This window comes from Tenrec ecaudatus, chromosome 5 (genome assembly GCF_050624435.1).
Source record: "Tenrec ecaudatus isolate mTenEca1 chromosome 5, mTenEca1.hap1, whole genome shotgun sequence".
In the NCBI taxonomy this organism is placed as follows: Eukaryota; Metazoa; Chordata; class Mammalia; order Afrosoricida; family Tenrecidae; genus Tenrec; species Tenrec ecaudatus.
This window is the reverse complement of record NC_134534.1, coordinates 125691171-125713313: the sequence shown is the minus strand read 5'-3', so window position 1 is coordinate 125713313 and position 22143 is coordinate 125691171. Positions and strand designations below refer to the sequence as shown.

Below are 22143 nucleotides of genomic sequence, written 5' to 3'. Positions count from 1 at the left end.
ATATTACAGGGCAGAACTGCCCTGTGAGTTTCCAAGACTATAACTCCTTATGAGAATAGAAAGTTCTGTCTTTCTCCCATGGAGCAGACGGTGATTCTGAACTAGTAACCTGAGGCTAGCAGCCCAGGGGTGTAACTACTATCACCAGGGCTACAGGATAGAGAAATGCAGCACAAGACAACATACAATAAAAGGAATGCTAATTTTTAAAAATGGTGGAATCAGAGAGAAGCATTGGGAGGTTTGCAAGACTTAAAGGAAATGAAGAAAAATACATAAAAGTTTTGTAGAGTTCTGGCAGGAATGGCAACTGAGTAATATACACCAGAGGAACTCCACAGCTACTAGGAAGGAAACTCCACTCTTCCAGGTCATAGGAGAAATATCCTAGAGATAAGTAGACAGAGATCCACTATGTTTTGAAAAGCTGTGGGCTTTCGGCTTACTACTGCAGAAGCTGGCTGGGGCTAGCCCTAGCCGCGCCACAGCCTCTGCCAGCTCCAGGCTACTCTGGCTGGTGCAAGGGCTTTCCTTCAACACAAGCACAGCCTGACACCACCTTGGGTCAGGGTTTAAACCCCTCCCACCCCAGGGTCAGGCGATCAGGGTTCAGCTATTTCTTCACTTTTTATTTCTCTCTTCTCTCTTTCCTGCCACAGTCATAGTAGCCTCAGTTGTTTCATTTTTGTTTTTGCCCCCCCCAGGGTTTTTGTGCATGACACAATGGATGTATGTATGGATTGTGGCGAGAGCTGTATGAGCCCCCAATAAAATGATCACACAAAAAGTTTTGCATTAGTGGTGTTCTAAAAGTAGATGCTTATATAAACATATAGGCTGAATAGATGTGGGAGGAAGAGTTGGAGTATACCCATAAATATAGATAGATGATAGATAGATAGACAGATAGATCGGACAGACCTACTTGTATTTATCTTGGCTGCCAATATATCCAGGAATGTGCTGGAGAACACAGGAGGCAGTGAAGACTATTTCTTAAACAGAACCGAACACCTTGAAGGAATGAGGTGCTAGGCCTGTGGGATAAAGGTCATCATCTTGGGGAGTACCAAGGTTTATTAGCATGACAGTTCACAAAGACAATGCTCTACATCCTACTTGGGTTATTAGCAAGAGAAATCTTAGAGCTCATGAGTAGCCATCTAAGATGCAACAAATGGTCTCTCTTCCTCTTCAGACGAAAGAATGAAGGAAATCAGAGAAAGAAAGAAGAAAATAGTCCAATGAACCCACGGATCATACAAACATCAGTTCTTCTGATGTCAGAACAACTAGATGGTGCCCAGCTACCACTTCCAAACGCTAGGAAGCAGATCACAACACAAAGTCTTGACAGGAGTGTTAGAAAATGTGGAACAGAACCCAGGCTGGGTTATAAATTGGGTTGCTAATCTCAAGGTCAGAAGTTTAAAACCACCAGCCATTCCAAGGAAGAAAGATGAGGCTTTCAACTCCCTTAAAGATTTACGTCTCAGAAATCAATATGAATAGTTCCACCTGTCCTATAGGCAGCTATGAGTCAGCATTAACTCAATGGCAATGAGATTAGTTTTGGGTTAGATGGATTTACACTTCGATTTGGTATTATTTTAAAATCATAGAAATGTATAAGAAAAGTCAAAAGCTCTATAATATATAGCTGCCTAGTTACACTATTTAGTTTCTGCTTTTATATTTCTATTTGTTAAAGATTTTATTGGGAGCTCTTAAAGATATTGTAACTATATAATTAAATTAGATAAAGCATAACCGTACAATTGCTTCCACCATCAGTTTCCAAACTTTTTCTTTCTTCTTGAACATCTAGATATCAGCTCCCCTTTTCCCCCTCCCTCCCCCACCCTATCCTCCAGGATCCCTTATTATATATTATTATTTTTCCATTTCTTACATCATCCAATGGTTCCTTTCACCTACAATTATGTTCTTAGTTTCCCTACCGTTGGATTAAACAGTCAGCATAGCTATCAGTTCCCCCTTGCCCCCACCCTTCCCCGCCTTCTTCCCATGCCCTCGGGGAATCTTTACTCTCACTGCTGTTTCTGAAGCATTATCTATCTTGGCTTTCATGGACCCAATGAGCTTAATTATACAAATAGACCTACACAACTCTAACAAGATTAATGAGGTAAAACAAAGACCAAAATAGTACGTGGGGGAAATGTTAAAGAACTAGAGAATAATTATGTATTTCATCAGTTCTATGTCGCACCGTAGAAATATCATCCCTTCCATGTGGCCCGTCTGAGAAGGACTGTCCAATTAACTTACAGGCAGGTTTGGTGTCTCCACTTTGTCCACACAACTTCAGGACAGCTTTATTGTTTTTGAACTTCAGATATCTATTCCTGTGGACACCTCATGATCACACAGGCTGGTTGTGCTTCTTCCGTGTGGACTTTGTTGCTTCCCTTCTAGATGGCCGCTTGTTTAATTCCAAGCCTTTAAGACCCCAGATGCTATAGCTTTTAATAGGTGGAGACCATCAGATTTCTTCACTACATTTGCTTACGTATCCATTTTCTCTTCAGCAATTGTGCAGGGAAGCTGAGTATCATATCTTGCCATATTATTAGAACAAACCATTCTTATACTGAGGACCTTGCTTTGTGTGTATATATAGATACATATACATATATATACACAAATACACTTATCTTTATATTTTACATATATAAATAACTATATTTATATCTGTCTATATAATTTTTATTCTATTATTCTTTCCTCCTGCCCGGCATCATGTTATCTCATTGCTCACCTATCAGTAATTTCTCTCAGATACATGACCGGGGATGCTACACCCTCCTCGTCGTCAGTTTTAGTACTCTTGCTTTCCCCTGTCCCTCTTGTTATTAGCTCACCACTCCCCACCCACCCCCCAACGCCTTCTCCCCTCCGATGCCCTCCAAGGACCATCGTTTCCATCACTGTCTCCTTGGGCCTGCTTATCCTGCCTATTATAAATAGACACCAAAAGAAAAAAAGAAGGGGAAAAAAGACCACACAAATAGTGCCAAATCCTGTTATCCTGGCCCACAGTAGATGAGTATCTATCTCTGTTAGAGAGAAGGACATGCCCCCGTTTCTCTCAGGGTTCCATCTCCCACCACCCGCTTACCCAACAGCACTGATACCTGAGTCTTCAGCACTCCTGACCTAAAGGCGCTCCTTCTACAGGTCCCCAGTGTTCTCCCTGCAGTCAGTGATGGAGCAGTGAGTGCCCCTCTTCCCCCACAACCTCCGTTAAGCCTTTAGAATTTCAGTGTGGCTCCCTTGTGAGCAGCCCTGAACAAGTTCAGAACAAGTTCAGACGAGGTGTCAAGTGTAGCTCCTCTGTCAGAAGTCTACAATCAGGATTCCTCAGGGACGCCATGGCTTTCCTGCCATTTCTTTTCTGTTGCACTCCCTCCTGGTTTGTCCCCACATGGGCGGGTCAGACTAGCTGCTCTCCCCAGTCTGTATCTTCAGTTCTGTGCTCTGGAGCAATGTCAGCTTGGGAGGGGATGCCACATTTTGCCTCAGTCTGGCATTGCTGTCCTCTCTGAATGAGCTGCGCTGGGCAGAGAAACTGCTCTCAGGGACTGGCACGCTGGAATGAGGTCCACTCTCTCTACCTTTCCTATGGAGACATAAACCTCCCCTTTGGTGGATCTGTGCCCTTGTGCCCCATTGCTGTCTTTTTTATTCCCTGACCCTTCTGTGAGCCTTAAAGTAATATGCGGGGTGAGGAGTCATGGAAGATGTCTTTTAGCACTAGTGCTAAAGATTCCTTCCTTCCTTCCTTCCTTCCTTCCTTCCTTCCTTCCTTCCTTCCTTCCTTCCTTCCTTTCTCCTCCTCCTCCTCCTCCTCCTCCTCCTCCTCCTCCTCCTCGGCTCTTGACGTATGCATCATTACTCATGCCAGATTATCAGCCTGCACATTTTCTCCTAATCCCAGTCTGCTGTTTGAATTTACTTCAGTGGACGCATGCTGTACTTGTCCTTTTGTGCTTGGCTAACTTTGCTGAGCATAATATTCTCCAACTCTTTCCAGACCCGAGGTGCTTCATCTTTTCATCACTGTATTTTAGTGATAAGGAATACTCCATTGTGTGTATAGACCAGAATAAATTTTTTAGTTTAAAAAACTCATTTTATTAATACCAGAGTTTTTTTTAAATCCATCTGTCTATTGATGGACATTTAGGCTGTTTCCAATCCTTTGCGATTGTGGACTGCATAGCGATGAACATCGGACCACAGATGTCTGGCTATAGTCTGTTTCTTATTTCTTCTGGGAATATGCCCAGCAGGGTGATTGCTGGATCCTAAGGGAGCTCAATTTCCAACTGTGTTGGGTATTTCCAAATCGCTTTCCACAGCGGCTGTGCATATCTACAAAACCACCAGCAGGAAATGAGAGTTTCTATCTCACCTCACTGCTTTCATTTGTTGCCTTTATGATTTTTTGAATTGGGTTATCTTTAAGGACGTTACATGGTATCTCATAATTGTTTTAGCTTGCGTTTCCCAAACATTTTCTCATATTTTTATTGGCTATGCGGATTTCCTCCCTTGTGAATCTTCTGTTCAAGACTTTTGCCCACCTTCTAAGGTAGCAGTTCATTTTTTTCCTCATCAAAAGCTATTAGAATTCTGTAGATTTTTTAATAATGAGCCCTGTGTCTGTTATGCCATTGCTAAAAATCTTTTCGCAACCTGTGGGCTCTCATTACTTTTTTAATGAAGTCCTTTGATGAACACAAGTGTTTTATCTTTAGTATCTTTATCTTTTGTCTATTTTAGCTTTCTCTGTGTGGATATCCTTCCTTATTTCCATGTACTCCCTGTGCAAAGGTTCTTAGCTTTGTCCCAATTCTATCGATGTTCCTGATAGTTTGGGGTTTTACCTCCAGGTCTGTGACCGACCTGGAATTTGTTCTTGTGTATGGGCTGGGGTAAGAGTCTTGCTTCATTTTTCTGCAGGGAGATATCCAATTTTACCAGCACCATTTTTGAAAGAGGGCGTCCACTTCCCATTTGATATTTTAGGGACCCTTAGTGAACATCAATTGTGTGTATGCTATGGATATTCCCCCCTGGATTTTCTGTTTTTATCCACTGGCCCAATGTATCTAACATCATACCAGTACCATACTGTTTTGAAAATTGTGATAATAAGTTTGGTTTTTCTTAAATCACTTTATTGGGGGCTAATACAACTCTTATCACAATCCATACATATACCCGTTGTATAAAGCACATTTGTACATTCATTGCTCTCATCATTCTCAAAACATTTGCTTTCCACTTGGGCTCTTGGAATCAGCTCCTCGTTTTTCATTTTTTCCCCTCCCTCCCCACTCATCTTTCTCTCATGAACCCTTGATAATTTATAAATTATTATGATTATAACATATCTTACACTGCTCAATGTCTCTTTCCCCCCACTTTACTGTTGTCCATCCCCCAGGGAGGAGGATGTAATCTGTTCCCCCTTTCTACCCCACCTTCCTTCCACCCTGTCGGTATCGCCACTCCCACCACTGGTCCTGAGGGGTTCATCTGTCCTGGATTCCCTGTGTTTCCAGTTCCTATCTGTACCACTGTAAATCCTCTGGTCTAACCAGGTTTGTAAGGTAGAACTGGGATCATGATAATGGGGGGGAGGGGGAAAAAGCATTTCAGAGCTAAAGGAAAGTTGTGCGCTTCATCTATGCTACATGGCACCTTGAGTGGCTTGTCTCCTCCCCACTACCCCTCTGCAAAGGGATGTCCAGTTGCCTACAGATGGGTATTAGGTCCCCATTCCACACTCCCCCTCATTCATGAGGAAATGGTTTTTGGTTCTTTGGTGCTTGACACCTGGTTCTTTCAATCCCTCGTGATCACACGGGCTAGTGTGCTTCTTCCATGTGGGCTTTGTTGCTTCTGGGCTAAATGGCCGCTTGTTTACCTTCAAGCCTTTAGGACCCCAGGCACAGTATCTCTCATAGCTTGATACCATCAGCTTTCTTCACCACACTTAACTATGTACACATTTGTCTTCAGCATTTTTATGGGGAAGGTAAGCACACAACGATGATTTTTGTTCTGTAGTGTTTGCTACCTGATTCCTTCAACACCTCTTGATCACACAGGCTGGTGTCCTTCTTCCATGTGGGCTTTGTTGCTTCTCAGCTAGATGGCCGTTAAAGTCGGGTAATGCATGTTGTCCCCCTTTACTCTTCTTCTTGCGGAGTTCTTTGCCAATGCTGGGCTTCTCCCCTTTCCATATGAAGTTGAAATTTTTTCCATTTCTTTTTAAAATGATGCTGGTATTTGTATTGGGATTTCATTGAATTTATACAGTGCCTTGCATAGGATTGGCATCTGTCCAATTTTGTGTCTTCTGATCCACGTGCATGGGATATTCTTACATTAGTGATGGCCAGTTTGATTTCTTTAAAAAAAATTTTTTTTGGTTTCTTGAAATAATGTTCTATAGTTTGCCTCATATAGATCTTTTGGTTTTTGTTTGTTTGTTTTTTTATGTGTATCCCTAGATATCTAAATGTATGCTTGACCATTTTGAAGGGTACTACTTTCTTGACCTTTTTTTCCTGTAATTTCATGAGTTATATATAGCAATCCTATTTACTTCTGTTTGTTGATCTGGTATGCTGCCACTCTACCATTTTCCTCTATCTCTTCTAGCACTCCTAATGTGGAGCCTTTGTGGTTCTCAATATATAGAAACACATCATTAGCAAATAATGATGGTTTCACTTCTCAAGACCCCAGATGAATATCTTTGATGTCTTTCTGTGGCCTTCTGTTATTAGGTAGGCCTTCCAGGATGATGTTGAATAAAAGTCAGACCAAGGGACATCGTTGTCTGCTTCCCTTTTTAAGTGGAAATGTTTTAGTCTTTTCACCATTGATTATTATACTACTGGTTGGTTTTTCATACATATTGAATTATAGTTCTAGCTTCTTAAGGGTCTTAACTAGAATTGGGTGTTGAATGTTGTCAAATGCTTTTTCTGTGTCTACTGATATTATCATGTGGTTCTTGTGCTTTTTTGGATAATGTTGAGGGACTTTTGGATTTGCACCATCCCTGTATCCCTGGTATGAATCTGATTTGGTCATAATGAATTACTTGTTTTATATATTTTGAATTCTATTGGCCAAAATTGTGTTAAGTTTTTCTGAATTGATGTTCATTGGGAAAAAAATTTATGCCAACAACAACAAAAAGAAATAACAGCCTATAGTGCTCTACTATTGTGGGATCATTGCCCATTTTGGTATCAGTGTTATACCAGCTTTGTAGATTATTTTGGGGAGTTTACTGTCCTTTTCTAATCTCTGGAATAGCTGTGTGGCATTGGTGTATTCTTCTTGGGGTTCAGTCGAACTGATGTCCTCTCTGCTTCCTGGATGGTTGTCTGTTCTCATTCATTAAATTGGAGAAGTTTGTTTCCAGGAATTCCCTCGCTATTTTGGCTGTTGATTTCTTAATTGTGTCTTCTTCTGCTATCCCAAATATTTTAATATTATTACTTCTCATGGCATCACTCATTGTTCTCAGGTTACTTCAGCATCTTTTATTATCTTGTTTAATTGCCTTCCCTATTTGTTGAAATCTGCTTGGCTATTTCGAAATCATTGATACAGTTCTCGGCTTCTTCTAGCCTGTCGGTGAGGTCTCTTACCTTATTCTTTGATTCTGTTGCTTTGTCCTTTAAGTCTTGTATTTGCCTTGGTATGTGGACTATATTTTCTCTATTATTTCACCCTCTTTCTGTATTGATCCCTCATATCTAGTATGACTCTAAGCAGCATTCTGAAGATTTTTTCCTGTGGCAGTTTAAGGTCGGCTTCTTCTATGTATGTTATTAGGTTCAAATAATCCTCCGACATTAGGTTTCTTGTAGTGGTTGCTGATGTGGGTTTTTCTCTGCATGTCAAAAAATTAGAGCCCTTTTCTTCCAATAATTTTTTCCAACTTGATATATTTTAATGTCACATTATTTGGGGTATTATGGTTTATAACTTTATAATGGAGTGGACTTTACACGCACACACACACACACACACACACACACATTTTGTTCTTAAAAGTATGGCTTGGATTATTCTTCGCTTAAAGTGACCATGTATTACTCCTTTTGTTCTTTGGTATTTATGCCCAATAAATATTTGTAGAACCTTTCATTTACAACCCCTTTTGCTGCTGTTGTTGTTGAATCTGTTCTTTCTGTAAACTGTAGTTTCATTACATAGTGATATAACCACTAGTCTAAATTTAAATTCTCCTTACAGGGTTTCACTGGCTTAGATCTGATTATTCACTTCTTTACATATTGTGCTTGATAAACACAGCCCTTGGATGCAGACTGCACTTTAAGTAGGAGCTAACCATCTGTATGTCTGGCTGGGCAACTAAGCGTCAACTTTCTAATTGACACTGGAGTACTTCTGCTTAATACCCCCAAATCACAGTGAGAAAATTGTGCTTCAGGGAATGTGTTCAGAGAAATAATAATAATTCAACAGGGAAAATATCCTCTGCATCTGATTCCCATGCTACTGAATGCATTACTAGATACAGTTGTGTTATGGTCCATCAAAGTCATCTGTGGATTTAAATTTGGATAGGATATACAATTTATGAGATAGGTAAGGATTAAATTACCATATGCACTTGAGTATAAGCTGACCCGAATATCAGCTGCAACACCTAATTTTACCACAAAACTGCATTGAAGACATGCTGAAAAACTCGGCTTATACTTGAGTATATATGGTATGTGTCCTCAACATATGTGTTGGTGTGGTAACCTCTACAATATGTAGATGCAATTGTGTTTGGAAATAGGATTTTCTTTGTTATATCTAGTAGCTCATATGCTAGTGAATCAGAGTTATAAATATCTAGTCATTTCTGGGTTATAAAATAGAGCAGCTTAGAAACAAAGGCATACAATTCCAAGGGAAAACATAAGCTATCCGAGACCCATCTATCAAGCCATGACCTAGGGAATGCCCAAAGCTACTAACAAAAAAGGGGTTGATACTACCAATATTCTGATTTGGATATTCAGGCTCCAGAATTATGGGAAATAAAACTGCTCTTTCAGTCTTTAATGTCACAAACACCTGTGGCATTTATATGAGCAGAAGTAGACATTGCACAAATGCCATTCACTGCCAGATGGACAAACTAATCTATCTTGGAAGAATAATAGCCAAATGTTCCTTCAAAGCGAGGATGGAGAGACTTTGTGATTGTGTGGGAGGCACAGGACTGGGCAGTATTTCTTTATTTGTGCATCATATGGTCACAGTGATTTAGAACCAACTCAATAGCACCTAATAACAACAATACCAGAAATATGTAACTAAGACAGGTTCTACAAAACAAAATCAAGAATTCAGCTTAAATAGGTGGTGGGTAAACAAACAATTGTACATCTATACAGGTGAATACTGTTCACTGATAAAAACAAATGTGCTCTAAAGTTACGTAAAGAAACAGCAGAGCCTTAAAAATACATTGTTAAATGAAAGAGAATCGTCTGAAAAGCTACATGCTGTCTAATTTCAAATATATAACATTCTGAAAAGTGCTAAACTATACAGAAATTATTGATGGCCGGAGGTTCAGGGTTAAGTGAGAGGCATAAGTAAGTGGTTCAAAGAATATTTTTTCCCAGGACATTTGACTGTTTTGTAAGACAATGGTGGGTACCTAAGGCTGACTTTACAATAGAGTAAGTCCTACTATAAACTAAGGATTTTAGTTATAAAACAGCATATTAATATTGATTCATCCATTTTAAGAAATACCAATGCCAAATGCTAACAATGGGAAACACTGTGCAGGGGCTACACATAACTCTGCGCCTTCTGCTCTTCGTCCCTCCTCTGTGTAGCTAGCATTTCTTTAAAACATAAAGTGTTTCTAGAAAACAGAAACAAAGAAACAAATCAGAGTATCACCACAAGTAGTTTATGAAACGATGGCTTGGCCTCAGATCAGATCCATGCTTTGTCACAGATTTAAAACCCATATAGAACCATTTTCACCGTCTATATTGTAATAGCAGTCCCATTTTCGAACTTTCAGTCCTCGCACCCCAATAATTCTGCGAAATCAATCAATTCAAAGTGCATTATTGCTACACGCAAAGGATCACTTTCAAGGATATTCTTTCCTCCTTCCCAGAGCTGGAAATACATCAAGTCTCAAGCTCACGAGGAGCTGCTGGAACTTGAGTGAAATTGTAGCCCGTGAGAGATAAATCATATTGAAGTGAGCCAGTTAAATGAATGGCAGATTGGCTGTCACAGCTCAACTTCTTATTGCTTCCAGTGACTTTTATCCACACACATTCTAATTCATCATAAATCCAATTCCACAAAATGTTTGTAAAGCTGTATTGCTTGGCTCTAGACATTTTTTATTTCTAAAATACCTGTACCGCATCAGATATATCAAAATATATCAATTTAAACATCCTTACTTTATATACTGAACTTCCACCAAACAGGGTCCTTTAAGTTGAAACGTTTCTGTATATGGTGAGTTCCCATAATGTTAAGGTCAAAAGTTAGTTTATTAAGGCAAGTCAGAATTATCCTCAAATGCCCCTTAATTTTAATTCAATTTGCCAGGCTCCATGCCCTTCGTGGAGTCAACAATTATCGTGAACAATGGCCTTTTGATTCTCTTGGATTTTGTCTCCCCTATTCTGTAAGTTGGACCTACAGGGTCTATATGAAATTAATGAAATAAAGATATTACAATGGGTTAATAATGGTATACTCATCTCTCTCTTATCATTATTCTCTTGACTGCATGAAGTTTAATTTTCATTCTTGCATGTGTTTATGACATAATGTTTCAAGTCACTGTGTTTTACAAATCCTAGCCAAAGATTCACATGTGAAAAAATACAGAGGAATATCCAAAGACAGGAAGCCGGTTTACTTCCTGTAAACTCTATGTATTAGTACTCTGCTCACATAGTACCACCATAAGTGGGAATTTACTTGATGGCAACTAACAATAATATGAGAAAACGCTGGTGTGTGTGTGTGTGTGTGTGTGTGTGTGTGTGTGTGCACGCACGTGCTTGAATTTCCTCAGGAGCTCCGGTAACATAATGGGTTATGCACTGGGCTGTTAAACATAAGTTCAGCAGTTTGAAACCACCAGCCACTCCTTAGGAGACATACAAGGCTTTCTATTCCTGTAAAGATTATGGATGCAGAAACCACAGGGGCGGGTCTGCCTTAGAAGTTTGCTATGAGTTGATGCAATGGCAATGAGTGTTAGAGTTTGAGTCTTCTTATAATGTGTTTGTGAAAGTAAAGCTTATATGCATGACTGTATAATTCTTACATAGCTGTGCATACTTACATATGAGAGATATCTAGACACATATAACACCTGTGCATTATTTTAAAGCGTAAGATAACTCTATGAATTCCATATTATCTTGATTGTTGAATAAGTAAAAGAGTTGAAAAGTTTAAACATATTTATTGCATAACTACTTTGTGCTACAAGCACATAGATTCATTACCTGTATAGACTTTCACAGTTTATATGCAGTACACAATATTTGGGAAACAGTTTAAAATTGTAGTGACAGCTATATGTGGATTCTAGAGCGTTTATAAGAAAGGGGACTAATATCATCAAGGAAGAAATTGAAGGAATTTAGAAGCAAGTATGGTATGCTAATTATGTAATACTGCTATAATAGAAATACCACAACTGGATAGCTTTAAAACACAGACATTCATTCTTCACACTGGAGAAGGCTAGACGTCAGAATTTACGTGTGGTAGTTACATAATCTGGGGTCAATTTGGGACTTAAGAGGAATAAGAGTGCAATAGGGTCATAGCCAAGGCGGTTTTTGTGAGAACATGGCCTTTCCCTAAGGATTCTGGAAATTCCAGGTACTTTTCCTCTTTGGAGGTGGGAGACACTCCTCTCTCTCTGCTCACTCCCTGGGCAACATTACAGCTGACAAGGCACATGGAATTACAATAATGCCCTGAGATGGAGAGGCCACATGGACCTACCCTGATGCAACCACACCTCTGAAGCTGGAGAAGCCATGTAGAGATCTCTGCCAGTGCTGAGATGCTTACAACACCACTCTCCCCAAAGATTTTCTACCCACTGGCCTGTGACCTTCCTGCCTTCGGTGTCATTGCAGGTTTCATGAGTCTGAAGAGGATTTTATATGGGCTAATATTGGTTCTAGGGGCTTGGACTGGACTGGGTTAGGATACTTTCTTAATGTACAATTACCCTTTATATAATTCTCTCTTATACACACAAATTTCTATGGAGTTGTTTTTCTAGTCTACCTGGACTAGCACATTAACCTATTGACTTCCAAGGACGTCTTTTTCTCTTCTTCTGGGAGGTCCTTGACTTTTTAGCTTCTGTTTCCTAGTGCCTTGGTCTGCAGCTATCATCACCACCCCTGTTAGCTCCCCCAAGCCCAGGCCACACACACCGCATTAGAGTTTGCAAACACTGCTCCTTTAGTAGCTTGTAATTGAGTGACTCAAAACAAACTCTACACTGAGCTTGTCCCATTAACATACCAAAGGAAATCCATTCTCCTAATAGGATTATCATCCTTGGAAAGTTAGAATTACAGCACACATTTTCTGGGAGCCTACTATGTTTATGTTAGGTGGGTAGGCGCAAAAGGGAAAATGGAGCAGGAACCTCTCTAAGAAGGCTGAGCGGCATAGGCAAGGCATCCTGGTAAAAGAGAATAAAGCAAATACTATAAACTAGTGTGAAATTCAGAAAATGGGGATCAGAAATTAAGGGAAACATCATGCCATCATCCAAAAGGTAACAATGCTTATAACTCATGTGTATCTGAAACCCACGTCCCAACTTTTCTGGTTACTATACATAGTGTTTAGAACTGAAATTTGCTTCAATTTGTTCCTTGAGCATTTGTTGAAGTCCAATGTTGGTTGGATCCATGCATCTCCTATGTGATGTGCCAATGTGCTTCAGATATTTGGCCTATTGAGATTTTCTGAGTATATAATCCTAATTGTGCAGAAACCTGTATTTACACTCCCTTGCAATAATTTTCAAGTCCACATAAGTGATCTACTTTAGATGTTGGTGTTTTTGAGCCTCTCGATTTTCCTCTAATGGTGTGTATTTCTGAAAACTCACAAACAAGTACTCTATGTAGTCCTGAGGACACTGATTGTATTGGTTGAAAATCTGAACTGGATCATCTCAGATATAAAGCACAGGTTACATCTTACAAACCAGACTCCCACTATTCACCTATCTAAGCAACTTTCCCATTTACCATTCTTCTCTTTGAATCTTGCTGCTTGGAAACAGTGGATGCATCCGTGAATGTACTGGCATAAAAGATAAGCAGACATTCTCGGTGTTAATGTGAGTACTGCAATAAATAGACAATCAGAAGGCGGAAGCTGTAGCATGATTCCCTTCTTACACAACAGAAAAACCATTTACTTAATTGCCTGTGCTTGAGGGTAATGCCATTTTATATGGATTACTGTTTTATACTGATTGGAGAATATTAAATTACGAATGGCACAAGTCAATAACAAATTTCATAGGCCATGAAGTGGCATGTCAAAATAAGGATATAATTGGCAAGCAATCCAATTAATTTATGACATTTCATGTTTCTGAACCTTTTTTCTTATACAGAGATGACTTTCTGCCTATGTAGAACCTTTTTGGTGCAGAATAAACCTGTAGTCATTAAATTATATTATAGCCATGGATATTTCTAATTCTAAGCCTCTTACAGAGAAAGGAAAAATCAAATTGAGTCTAGTCTACTTGGAAACAGATTAGAATCAAATTGCTTTGTGTTTTCATCCCTTTGATGAACATGTATTTAGCATTAACAAAGATGGAGGGAACTGAGTTGGTTAAGATATTATCAAGAACACATAAGCAACTGGTAAAACAAACATCATCATCTATAATATATAGCAAAGGTATTAATGCTTTAAGAGTCAAATGTTCAAATCATGTTCTATATAGAATAACTAAAAAAATGATTAAATTTAGAGGACAAGTTTTCTCCAGATTGATGGAGTGAACTTTACAAAGTTCATACATTTGTCCTTTTCCATGCAATTTTCCAAAGGAAAGAGATATACCAGGAGACTCTAAATGTGGAGTCAAGATCTGGCTGAGAATATTGGCACATGTCTTTTCTTGTTGGATTAAATTAGGATTTTTTTTTAAATGGGCATTTAAGCAAGAGAAGGATCAATGACAAAATGTTGAAGCAACTGGGAAAGTTCTAATAAGCCATGAAGAGACCAGACAATTAACTTTTTAAAATGTGAATATGGTAGATGACTGAAAAAAGAAATAGTTCCAGGTATTGTCATTAATTGTCGTTACGTATCTACACTGCATCATTATTTTAAGTTTTGAAAGAGAATTCTTTTAAAATTTTATACATTGTTAATTATATATGTATATATCTCCCAATGTAATCGGATCGAGTTCCGTATGGGAATATTTTAGGACCAATTGGAACTGCCCCATTGGGGTTGCAAGGCTTTAATCTTGATGGAGGCAGGCAGACAGAGCTTTTCTCAAACAGCAGCTGGTGATTTCCAATTGCTGGCTTCAGTCCTTGGATAAGGCCTTAACCATGGCACCACCAAGGTGCCTATGAACACTTACCGGCACTTTTACTAAAGAGGCTTCAGCAAATGAGTGCTAAAAATGTTTCTCTGCCTTAGCAAAGCTTACATGTTAAGTCTGTACAAAACAAACAAATAAACAAATACTAGACTTCGCTAAACAATGCCTGACATCTTAGCCAAACAAAAGGAAACATATCCCCAATTCCAAGTCAATGCAAACAGCTTGTGAAGGAAGAAGACTGGCTTTGAATCTGGATTCAACGGATGCGATACTAGCAATAATGGCTGTTTAGTTCTCTAGCACTGGGGTGTCTTAAAGAAATTCACAGAGAGAGTTAACTTGGCCTCCAAATGCACACTCCCCCCCCCCCCATCACATGGAATCATTGCAAATGCAAAGAGAGCCATAAGAAAGCATTAGGATTTTATAGATATAGGTCTAGGTTTAAATCCAAACTCTACTACTAAGTAGTTGCACGGCATTGGGTACTTGATAAGCCTTTCAAATCCCGTGTATGGGCATCTATGAAATCAAGATTTTTCCCTAAGAATGCCCAGAGCTATTGTTAGGATTATCAGAGATGAAGCACTTGGCATGGTACATCAGGAAAGTATGAATTTCTTCTTACTTCATCATACATATGTGGGAAGTAAAACCCTATATATGAACAATTTCAATTTCTGGAGATATTAAAACACAATAATTGTGAATAATAATATTTTTAACATAAATTAATAGGACCATAATTTCAGTGTATACCAAGTCAGCTGGCCTACAGTCGTATATAAAGACAAGATTCTACATCCTACGTCAGTGAGTACCCACTAGAGTAGTAGACACTCAGGAGCAGCCATCTAAGGCACTACTATTTATATCTCTGTTCAGAGGAAAAAAGACTAAAGGAAGCTGAAAATACACAGAAATAATTAGCCCAGATGGCCATGTGAACATTAATGTCAATGATCCTGCACCCAGAGGAAAAGAAGGGTGCCTAGCTACTATTGCCAACCACTCTGAAGGGATCACATTACAAGGTCCTAGACAGATAGGAGAGAAACGTCAAACAAAGTGTAAGATCATAAACAATGACCAGATTTATCTATCAGCTAGAAACTGTTGGAAGCCTTTAGTCACCCTTCCGATCTGGAAATGAACTCACTTGTATGGCTGTGTTTTCAAGCAAACTGACAAATCAGTAAGGGGAATAATAACACTAGTGAATTATTTGATAAATAATTCAATAATGATCAATTATTTGAGGTCAAAAGGTCAACAGTCACTCAAAGACAACATTTGGAATGGTTAGGAAAGAAGGAGGAATATAAATATGAAACAAAATATATAGCTCCACACACCCAAACAAAAACCTAAAAAAAACTCCCCATTAAAAAACAAACACACATTACCTGCTAGTAGATTCTGACTTTCATTGACCTAATCGGACTATAACAAGGTTTTAAAAACTGTATGTCTTACTAGGAACAGATGATCAGCAGGTGAATTCAAAATACTGACCCTTTGCAGTTGAACTTTATACTTTGCCAACATGGCTCCATAAATATGACATCCATAACTTCATGGAAATTATAGGTCTAATTAAATGAGTACACCTTCTTATTCCTATAAAATATATCACTAGAGCACATGTCATTGAGTGCCTATAATCATTCATTTATCCTACAGTTCTACACCATTACCTATGTGCTAGATCTTTTAGAAACGATGTTTCAGAGAACCATGCCATTATATAAAAGTATGAAGGGCGCATCACACTTACCCCGCCGATTTTCTCAAAGTGAGATCCTTCTTTCTTAAAGTCTGTGAGGACCCCATTGAAATACCAGGTAAATATAATGTCTAACAGGGGGTCATGTTGCACCTGGCAAGGCAAAATGACACTCTCTCCAACTGAGACATCCATGTTCATTGGTGCGAATGTTATTCTTGTTGGTTCTATTGGGAGAAAATGTGTTGAAGTGAAACTTTCACATCTTTACTATGATGAAAACAATTTTCACAGCCAGATTGATAATCATTGTGTGTATGTTTGTAAACACATATGTACAGATACAGGTGAATAAAGTAGACAGTTCAATACATATTTCATTAGAAGAAAAATGCACAAATTATTCTTATCTGGATGAGTGTGATAATTAGTTTGTGTGTGTGTGTGTGCTAACATGGCTCCTGTAGGAACCTGTGGGGAGTATTTATGTCAATCAATCAGGTCACAACTTGATTAGAGGATGACAAAGATAAATGACTTGCTGAAGGTAGGACACATTCTCTCTGCTTCACCTTCCTGTTGGCCAGCAACACAGCTGAGACTTGTCAGAACTCTGGAGATGCCTTGGATCCACAAGACTTAGCACCTACTGGCCTTTGACCTTCCTACATTTTGCATAATTGGCTGTAGCTGTGTGAGTCTGAGAAGGGATTTATGGGCTAGTATCAGGCATATGGACTTAATTTGGATTGGGTTGGGACTTAATTTCTTGATATCCAATTACTCCTTTCTTACACATGCATGAGTGTCAATGAATTTGTTTTTTAAATTAATCTGACCTAACATATTTTGCTACCTTGAGAGTGGGGCACTAGATAAACTAATCATGAAGATGGAGAGTGGATGCTTGTCTTACCTCTGCCTCATGGCAGTACTTCTTATCTGGCTAGCTTGAGGTCAGATATGGCCATGCAGTTTATTGGGTTGTTTTCTGGAAAGAACATGGGAAATTAAAGTTTTGGTTCCTGTCTGAAATGATGACTATGAACCTGATTAATGTAAATTTTGAGCTCAGGGGGCAAAATGTCCCCTTAAATTTCTTCTGTGAGACCATGCTATTTAGTCCAAATGGCTGAAAGAAGGCCCACCCTAGTTTGATGCAGCCAGTGACCTAAGGCTACATTGCATACAAATAGTTTAGATAAGAAAGGATTGAATTTGACTGTTTCAAGCTTAGATAAGAAGGTTTAGTTTAGATAAGATAGTTTAGATAGAAAGGATTAATTTAGACTATTTTAAGGAGTTTAAGATCTGACTCTTCTATGTTTGAACTGATTTCTTCTACTTATTGTTATGGATATAATGATTGATAGAAATGATTATTGGGAAGTATTAAAATGCAAAGTTTATAAGCTCACTGGCCTTCAGCCATTAAATTGGATCTTTACATGGGTACAGGACAGGCCTGCAAAGAACACTTGGAAAAGAAAAGCAGAGCCTAATGCTTTGAGTGCTCAGGACATCTGCATCCCAAGAAACTCGCCTAGGGGACTGACAGACTGATGAAGACAAAAGGAACCCTTTGGCTTTTTGAATTTTGAACTAGAGGTTTGTGCCTAAAACTAGAAAAATTTGGAGCTATGAAGAAACTCTCCTCTCTAGGACTGAACATTAAAGGTCGCTGTGGGCAGGCTGAAATGCTTTCTAGGTGACCACCTGGATCTACTTGTTGACTGGAAGTGGGATAAATGCAACAATAAAGAGACAGGTTGAGTCTGGCCACTGACATCCATGGACCTGGTTCACATGGACTAGAGGAGAAGACGAGAGTGGGTTGGCAGGTCTGAAGTTCATGACCCAGCCCAAGGGGACTAGGGCGCTTGAGAATTTATGATGGGGTCCTTGGTCAAAAGGAGAAGGGGACAACGGGCAAAGGGTGAAGCAAAGCAAGTTGAGCAGAACCCAACCTAATGAAGATCACATTTTTGAGCCTGTGAATTTGTGCATATTGCTGTTGATCTTATGGCCAGCATGTCCTGATTTGATTTTGCTTATGGAAGCAGACTCACAAGGTTCCAATTGGAAAGAGGATTCTTTACACCAGTGAACATGCTTGTCTCCTCAGAGCACTGGGTTGATATATGAGGGCAGTATAGAGATTGGACACCCACAATGTGGAGCATAAAGGCATGAAGTGGCTGGCTTAAAACTTTTATGGGTGGGGGAATATGTTTTTAAAATTATAGGATTATGGTGTAGGTGTTCACATAACTGGATTGTGAAGCATAGACTTTTTTGGTTTTGTTTTTGCTTCTGGAGTACTATGCTTAAATGAGATTGGAACATTTTGAGGTGAATGTATTTTAGTTTTATCCTATTAAGCACAAATATTATTTTACTTTTGCCCTTGTTTTAAAAATTATATATGGCTAAAGAATTATGCAGAAGTGCCAAGTTGGGAAGGGGTGGATTGTGATCGCTACTTTATTTTATTTTTTTGGTGTACCAATACATGGCTCCCATAGGAACATGTGGATAGAGTTTTGCCTAAATAATTAGGTTGCAGCTTGATTCAAGGGTGACTGAGATAAATGGCTTGCTGAAAGCAGACCATTCTCTCACTTGTCTTCATCCTGTTGGTGATCCACTTGGCTGAGAGTTGCCAAAACCTTACGATGATGTTTCCACCACCACTGAATCCAGAAGATTCTGCACCCACTGATCTTCCTACAGTCTCCATTATTGCATAGAGCTGAGTGAGTCTCAATAGGGACTTTGGAGTAGTATTGGACTTCTGGACTTGATTTTGACTAAGTTGGGCTGTTTTCTCAATATGCTATTACTCTAAAGCTCTTTCTTACACATATGTGAGTGTCAATGAATTTGTTTCTCTAGCCAATCTGCCCTAACACAATGATGCTAACAGTTTATAGGCTATATGGGTCTAAAACAATCAAAATAACCTCAAAGTAACAAGGGTAAAAAGACTATTACAAAACCATTTTTATCTTATTATTTTCTATTTTTCAAGTAAGTAAGGGATAGAAATACAGGGATTGAAAGAGGAAACCACTTGATATATTGGTGTATTCCACCAATTTTTAATGCCTTGCAAATACATTACCACCAACATATACAGACTTAAACATTTGAGAAGTGATCGTGGACTTGAAAGACATTACAAAAAAGATAGAGTAGTTTTTTAAGGGGTTCTATGTCAAAATGTTACTTAATGTCTGTTTTATTCTCCTCCATTTAAATGTCTATGTGCATATTTTCTTCTCAAAGTCATCCTCACAAAGCTTCCATTCAGAGAGATGTGTACTTCTCAGGTTACTACTTTTCCACTGCTCCTCCTCATTTTTCTCCCTGTTGGAGCAGATGTCTTGAAAAGACTCGCAGATAGTACAAGTTGTCTGCCATTCCTCTATTGAATTCCCCTTTAAACACAGTATGATCACCTTCCCACTTCCCAAACGACCTGCTTTCATCAGGATCACAAATAGACACCCTGGGAGTAAATTTCACTGGTAAATTTTGTAGTCTCATTTCACTTGACCTCAGAATCATCTGCAACACCAGATCACGGTCTTCCCTTATTGTGTTGGTTGTTATTATTGTTTACCTCTGGGACACAACGTTTGTACTTTTCTTCTACCATGTCAGTCACCTCTGATTTGGCTCTTTTTACAGCCCCTTTCTTTTCTCAAATGTCTTAATGTTGAAATAACTCAAGTTTAGTCCTTGGTCTTTTGTATTCTGTGCTTTCACCATTCCCTTAGTGATTTCATCTCTTTCTCTCTCACTGCCATCTAGTCCAGGATGACTAATAGTGACCTTGCAGGACAGGACAGAACTGACCCTGTGAATTTCCAAAACTAATTCTTTAAGGGAGTAGAAAACCCTGTCTTTTTCCCGAGTGATTTCATCTAGTCCTAACAATTCTCAAAGTGTGTCTCCATCCTTAACCTTCTGCCCCAAATCCAAATGCATCCCTGACCATTCACCTAGGTGGTATAGATATTCATGTTTTTCATGTTATTCTCCATTTCCTTTTTCAGAGCATAGACTAGAACTAGATTCTCACCCTCTTTACTCCTTTGAAGGTATACATGATGCTGCAGACAAAAATTTGGAAGACCCAAGGGAAATCCCAATTGTCCTCTTTCCCCTTCTAGAGCAATAGGCAATGTGTCAGATGATGGAGGTAATGGAGCCTTTATTGCTAAGTGAGAACAGTATTGCTGACCCACCCTGGCCTTGTAGTGTGAAAAAAAAGTATTCTTGTATTAAGATATGAATTTCTTTATTACTGCAGACTACCCTAGTTTGTGTTGTGAACACAAAACCCAATTAACATATCAAATTCAACACCACCATAAAGGAGCTCCCGATCTTTCTTCTTCATCAAGATTGCTCAGTCTTAATCCTTCCCTAAGTGTTTGGATTGTCATTCTCCCTGTTGCTGATCAAACACCCTTCCATCACCCTTTCTCCTGAACCTCACATCTATACTGTCAGCAAATCCTGTTGGTTCCATAAGCAGGACATATGTAGAGTTGGATGCTTTCTCATCCACTCTTCAGCAGTTGTCCTTAATAAGCCCAGTATAACCTCCTGCCTGGAGCCCTGTAATGGGTTCTGGGACAAGTTTAATTTTAACTTTGACTCCTTATAGTCTTTCTCATTAAAGCAGGCAGAATGGTTGTTTAAAAAATGCACTGCAGATCATGCCATGCTTCCTCACGACTTAGCACTGGTTTCACCTTTCACTCATGAACAGCCAAGACCTAACACAGGTCTTCCAGGCCCTTCTGTAAGTGTTCCCTGGACGTCTGTTGGCTCCCTCCTTCAGAGCCAGGAAAGCTTTGCTCTAATGCTTCCTTTAGAATGAGGCCCGCTTTGATCACCCCTGTATGCTCTAGCTAGTTTCTCTCCACATATTCCCCCTCTTTCTCAACTTTTGGGCAGTTTTTCCCTTGTAATTATTGACTCATTTATTGTACCTTTTATTTTCTTTCTTCCTCTGGTAGAAGGTGAGCTACAGGAGGGCAGTATTTTTTAGTCAACTGCTAAAGCCCAAGTACCAGGAACATAGTAGGAAGCCCAAGTTTTTGTGTGTGTATGAATGAACGGATAATATATATACGTGGCTCTAAGCAATGCTTATAGATGTCAATGATTATCCTAAAAGATATTAAAACATAGCAATGATCATAAAAATGAAGAATTGTACCTAAACTCTGTGAAATAGTTGAAGAGCAGAAAATAAAAAATCTAGACCAGCATTTGATATTAGTGGTGGTTATTGCCCATCATCACAGCACAACTAATTTATTCACAGAATCATACTCTGCTGTGCTAAAGACATATTAAAAATGGTTTTCTTGAATTTCATGTCCTAAAAATAACACAGGTGCAAAGACACATCTACTTTCATATCAAACTGTGTGTTGTGAGAAACATAAACTTTCTTTGATCTTAAAAATATAGCATAAGGAGTTTACCAACTACCATTTAAGAAATGTACGCACCTGTAACAACTAAATGTGTTGCCCCAATGGCTTTTCCAAACTGGTTTTCTGCTATGCAGGTGTAAGTTCCAATATCAGCTTTAGTTACATTGGCTATCTGTAGTCCTCCATCACTTAAAAAAGAGATTCTAAAGAAACACAAAATACAAGTATGAGGGTGGGTTTTTAAAAAAATCGCACAA

At 39.0% G+C, this 22143-nt stretch overlaps 1 protein-coding gene across 1 annotated transcript in view; it reads right to left on the bottom strand.

Annotated features, from left to right (window-relative positions):
* CNTN3 (contactin 3) overlaps positions 1-22143 on the bottom strand; it is a 379845-nt gene that overhangs the window by 67740 nt on the left and 289962 nt on the right. Inside the window, exons 11-12 of the mRNA XM_075550729.1 lie at positions 21962-22089; positions 16479-16654 (exon numbers count right to left, since the gene is read on the bottom strand). Coding sequence (XP_075406844.1) covers positions 16479-16654; positions 21962-22089 — 304 coding nt within the window. The remainder of the gene's footprint in view (positions 1-16478; positions 16655-21961; positions 22090-22143) is intronic.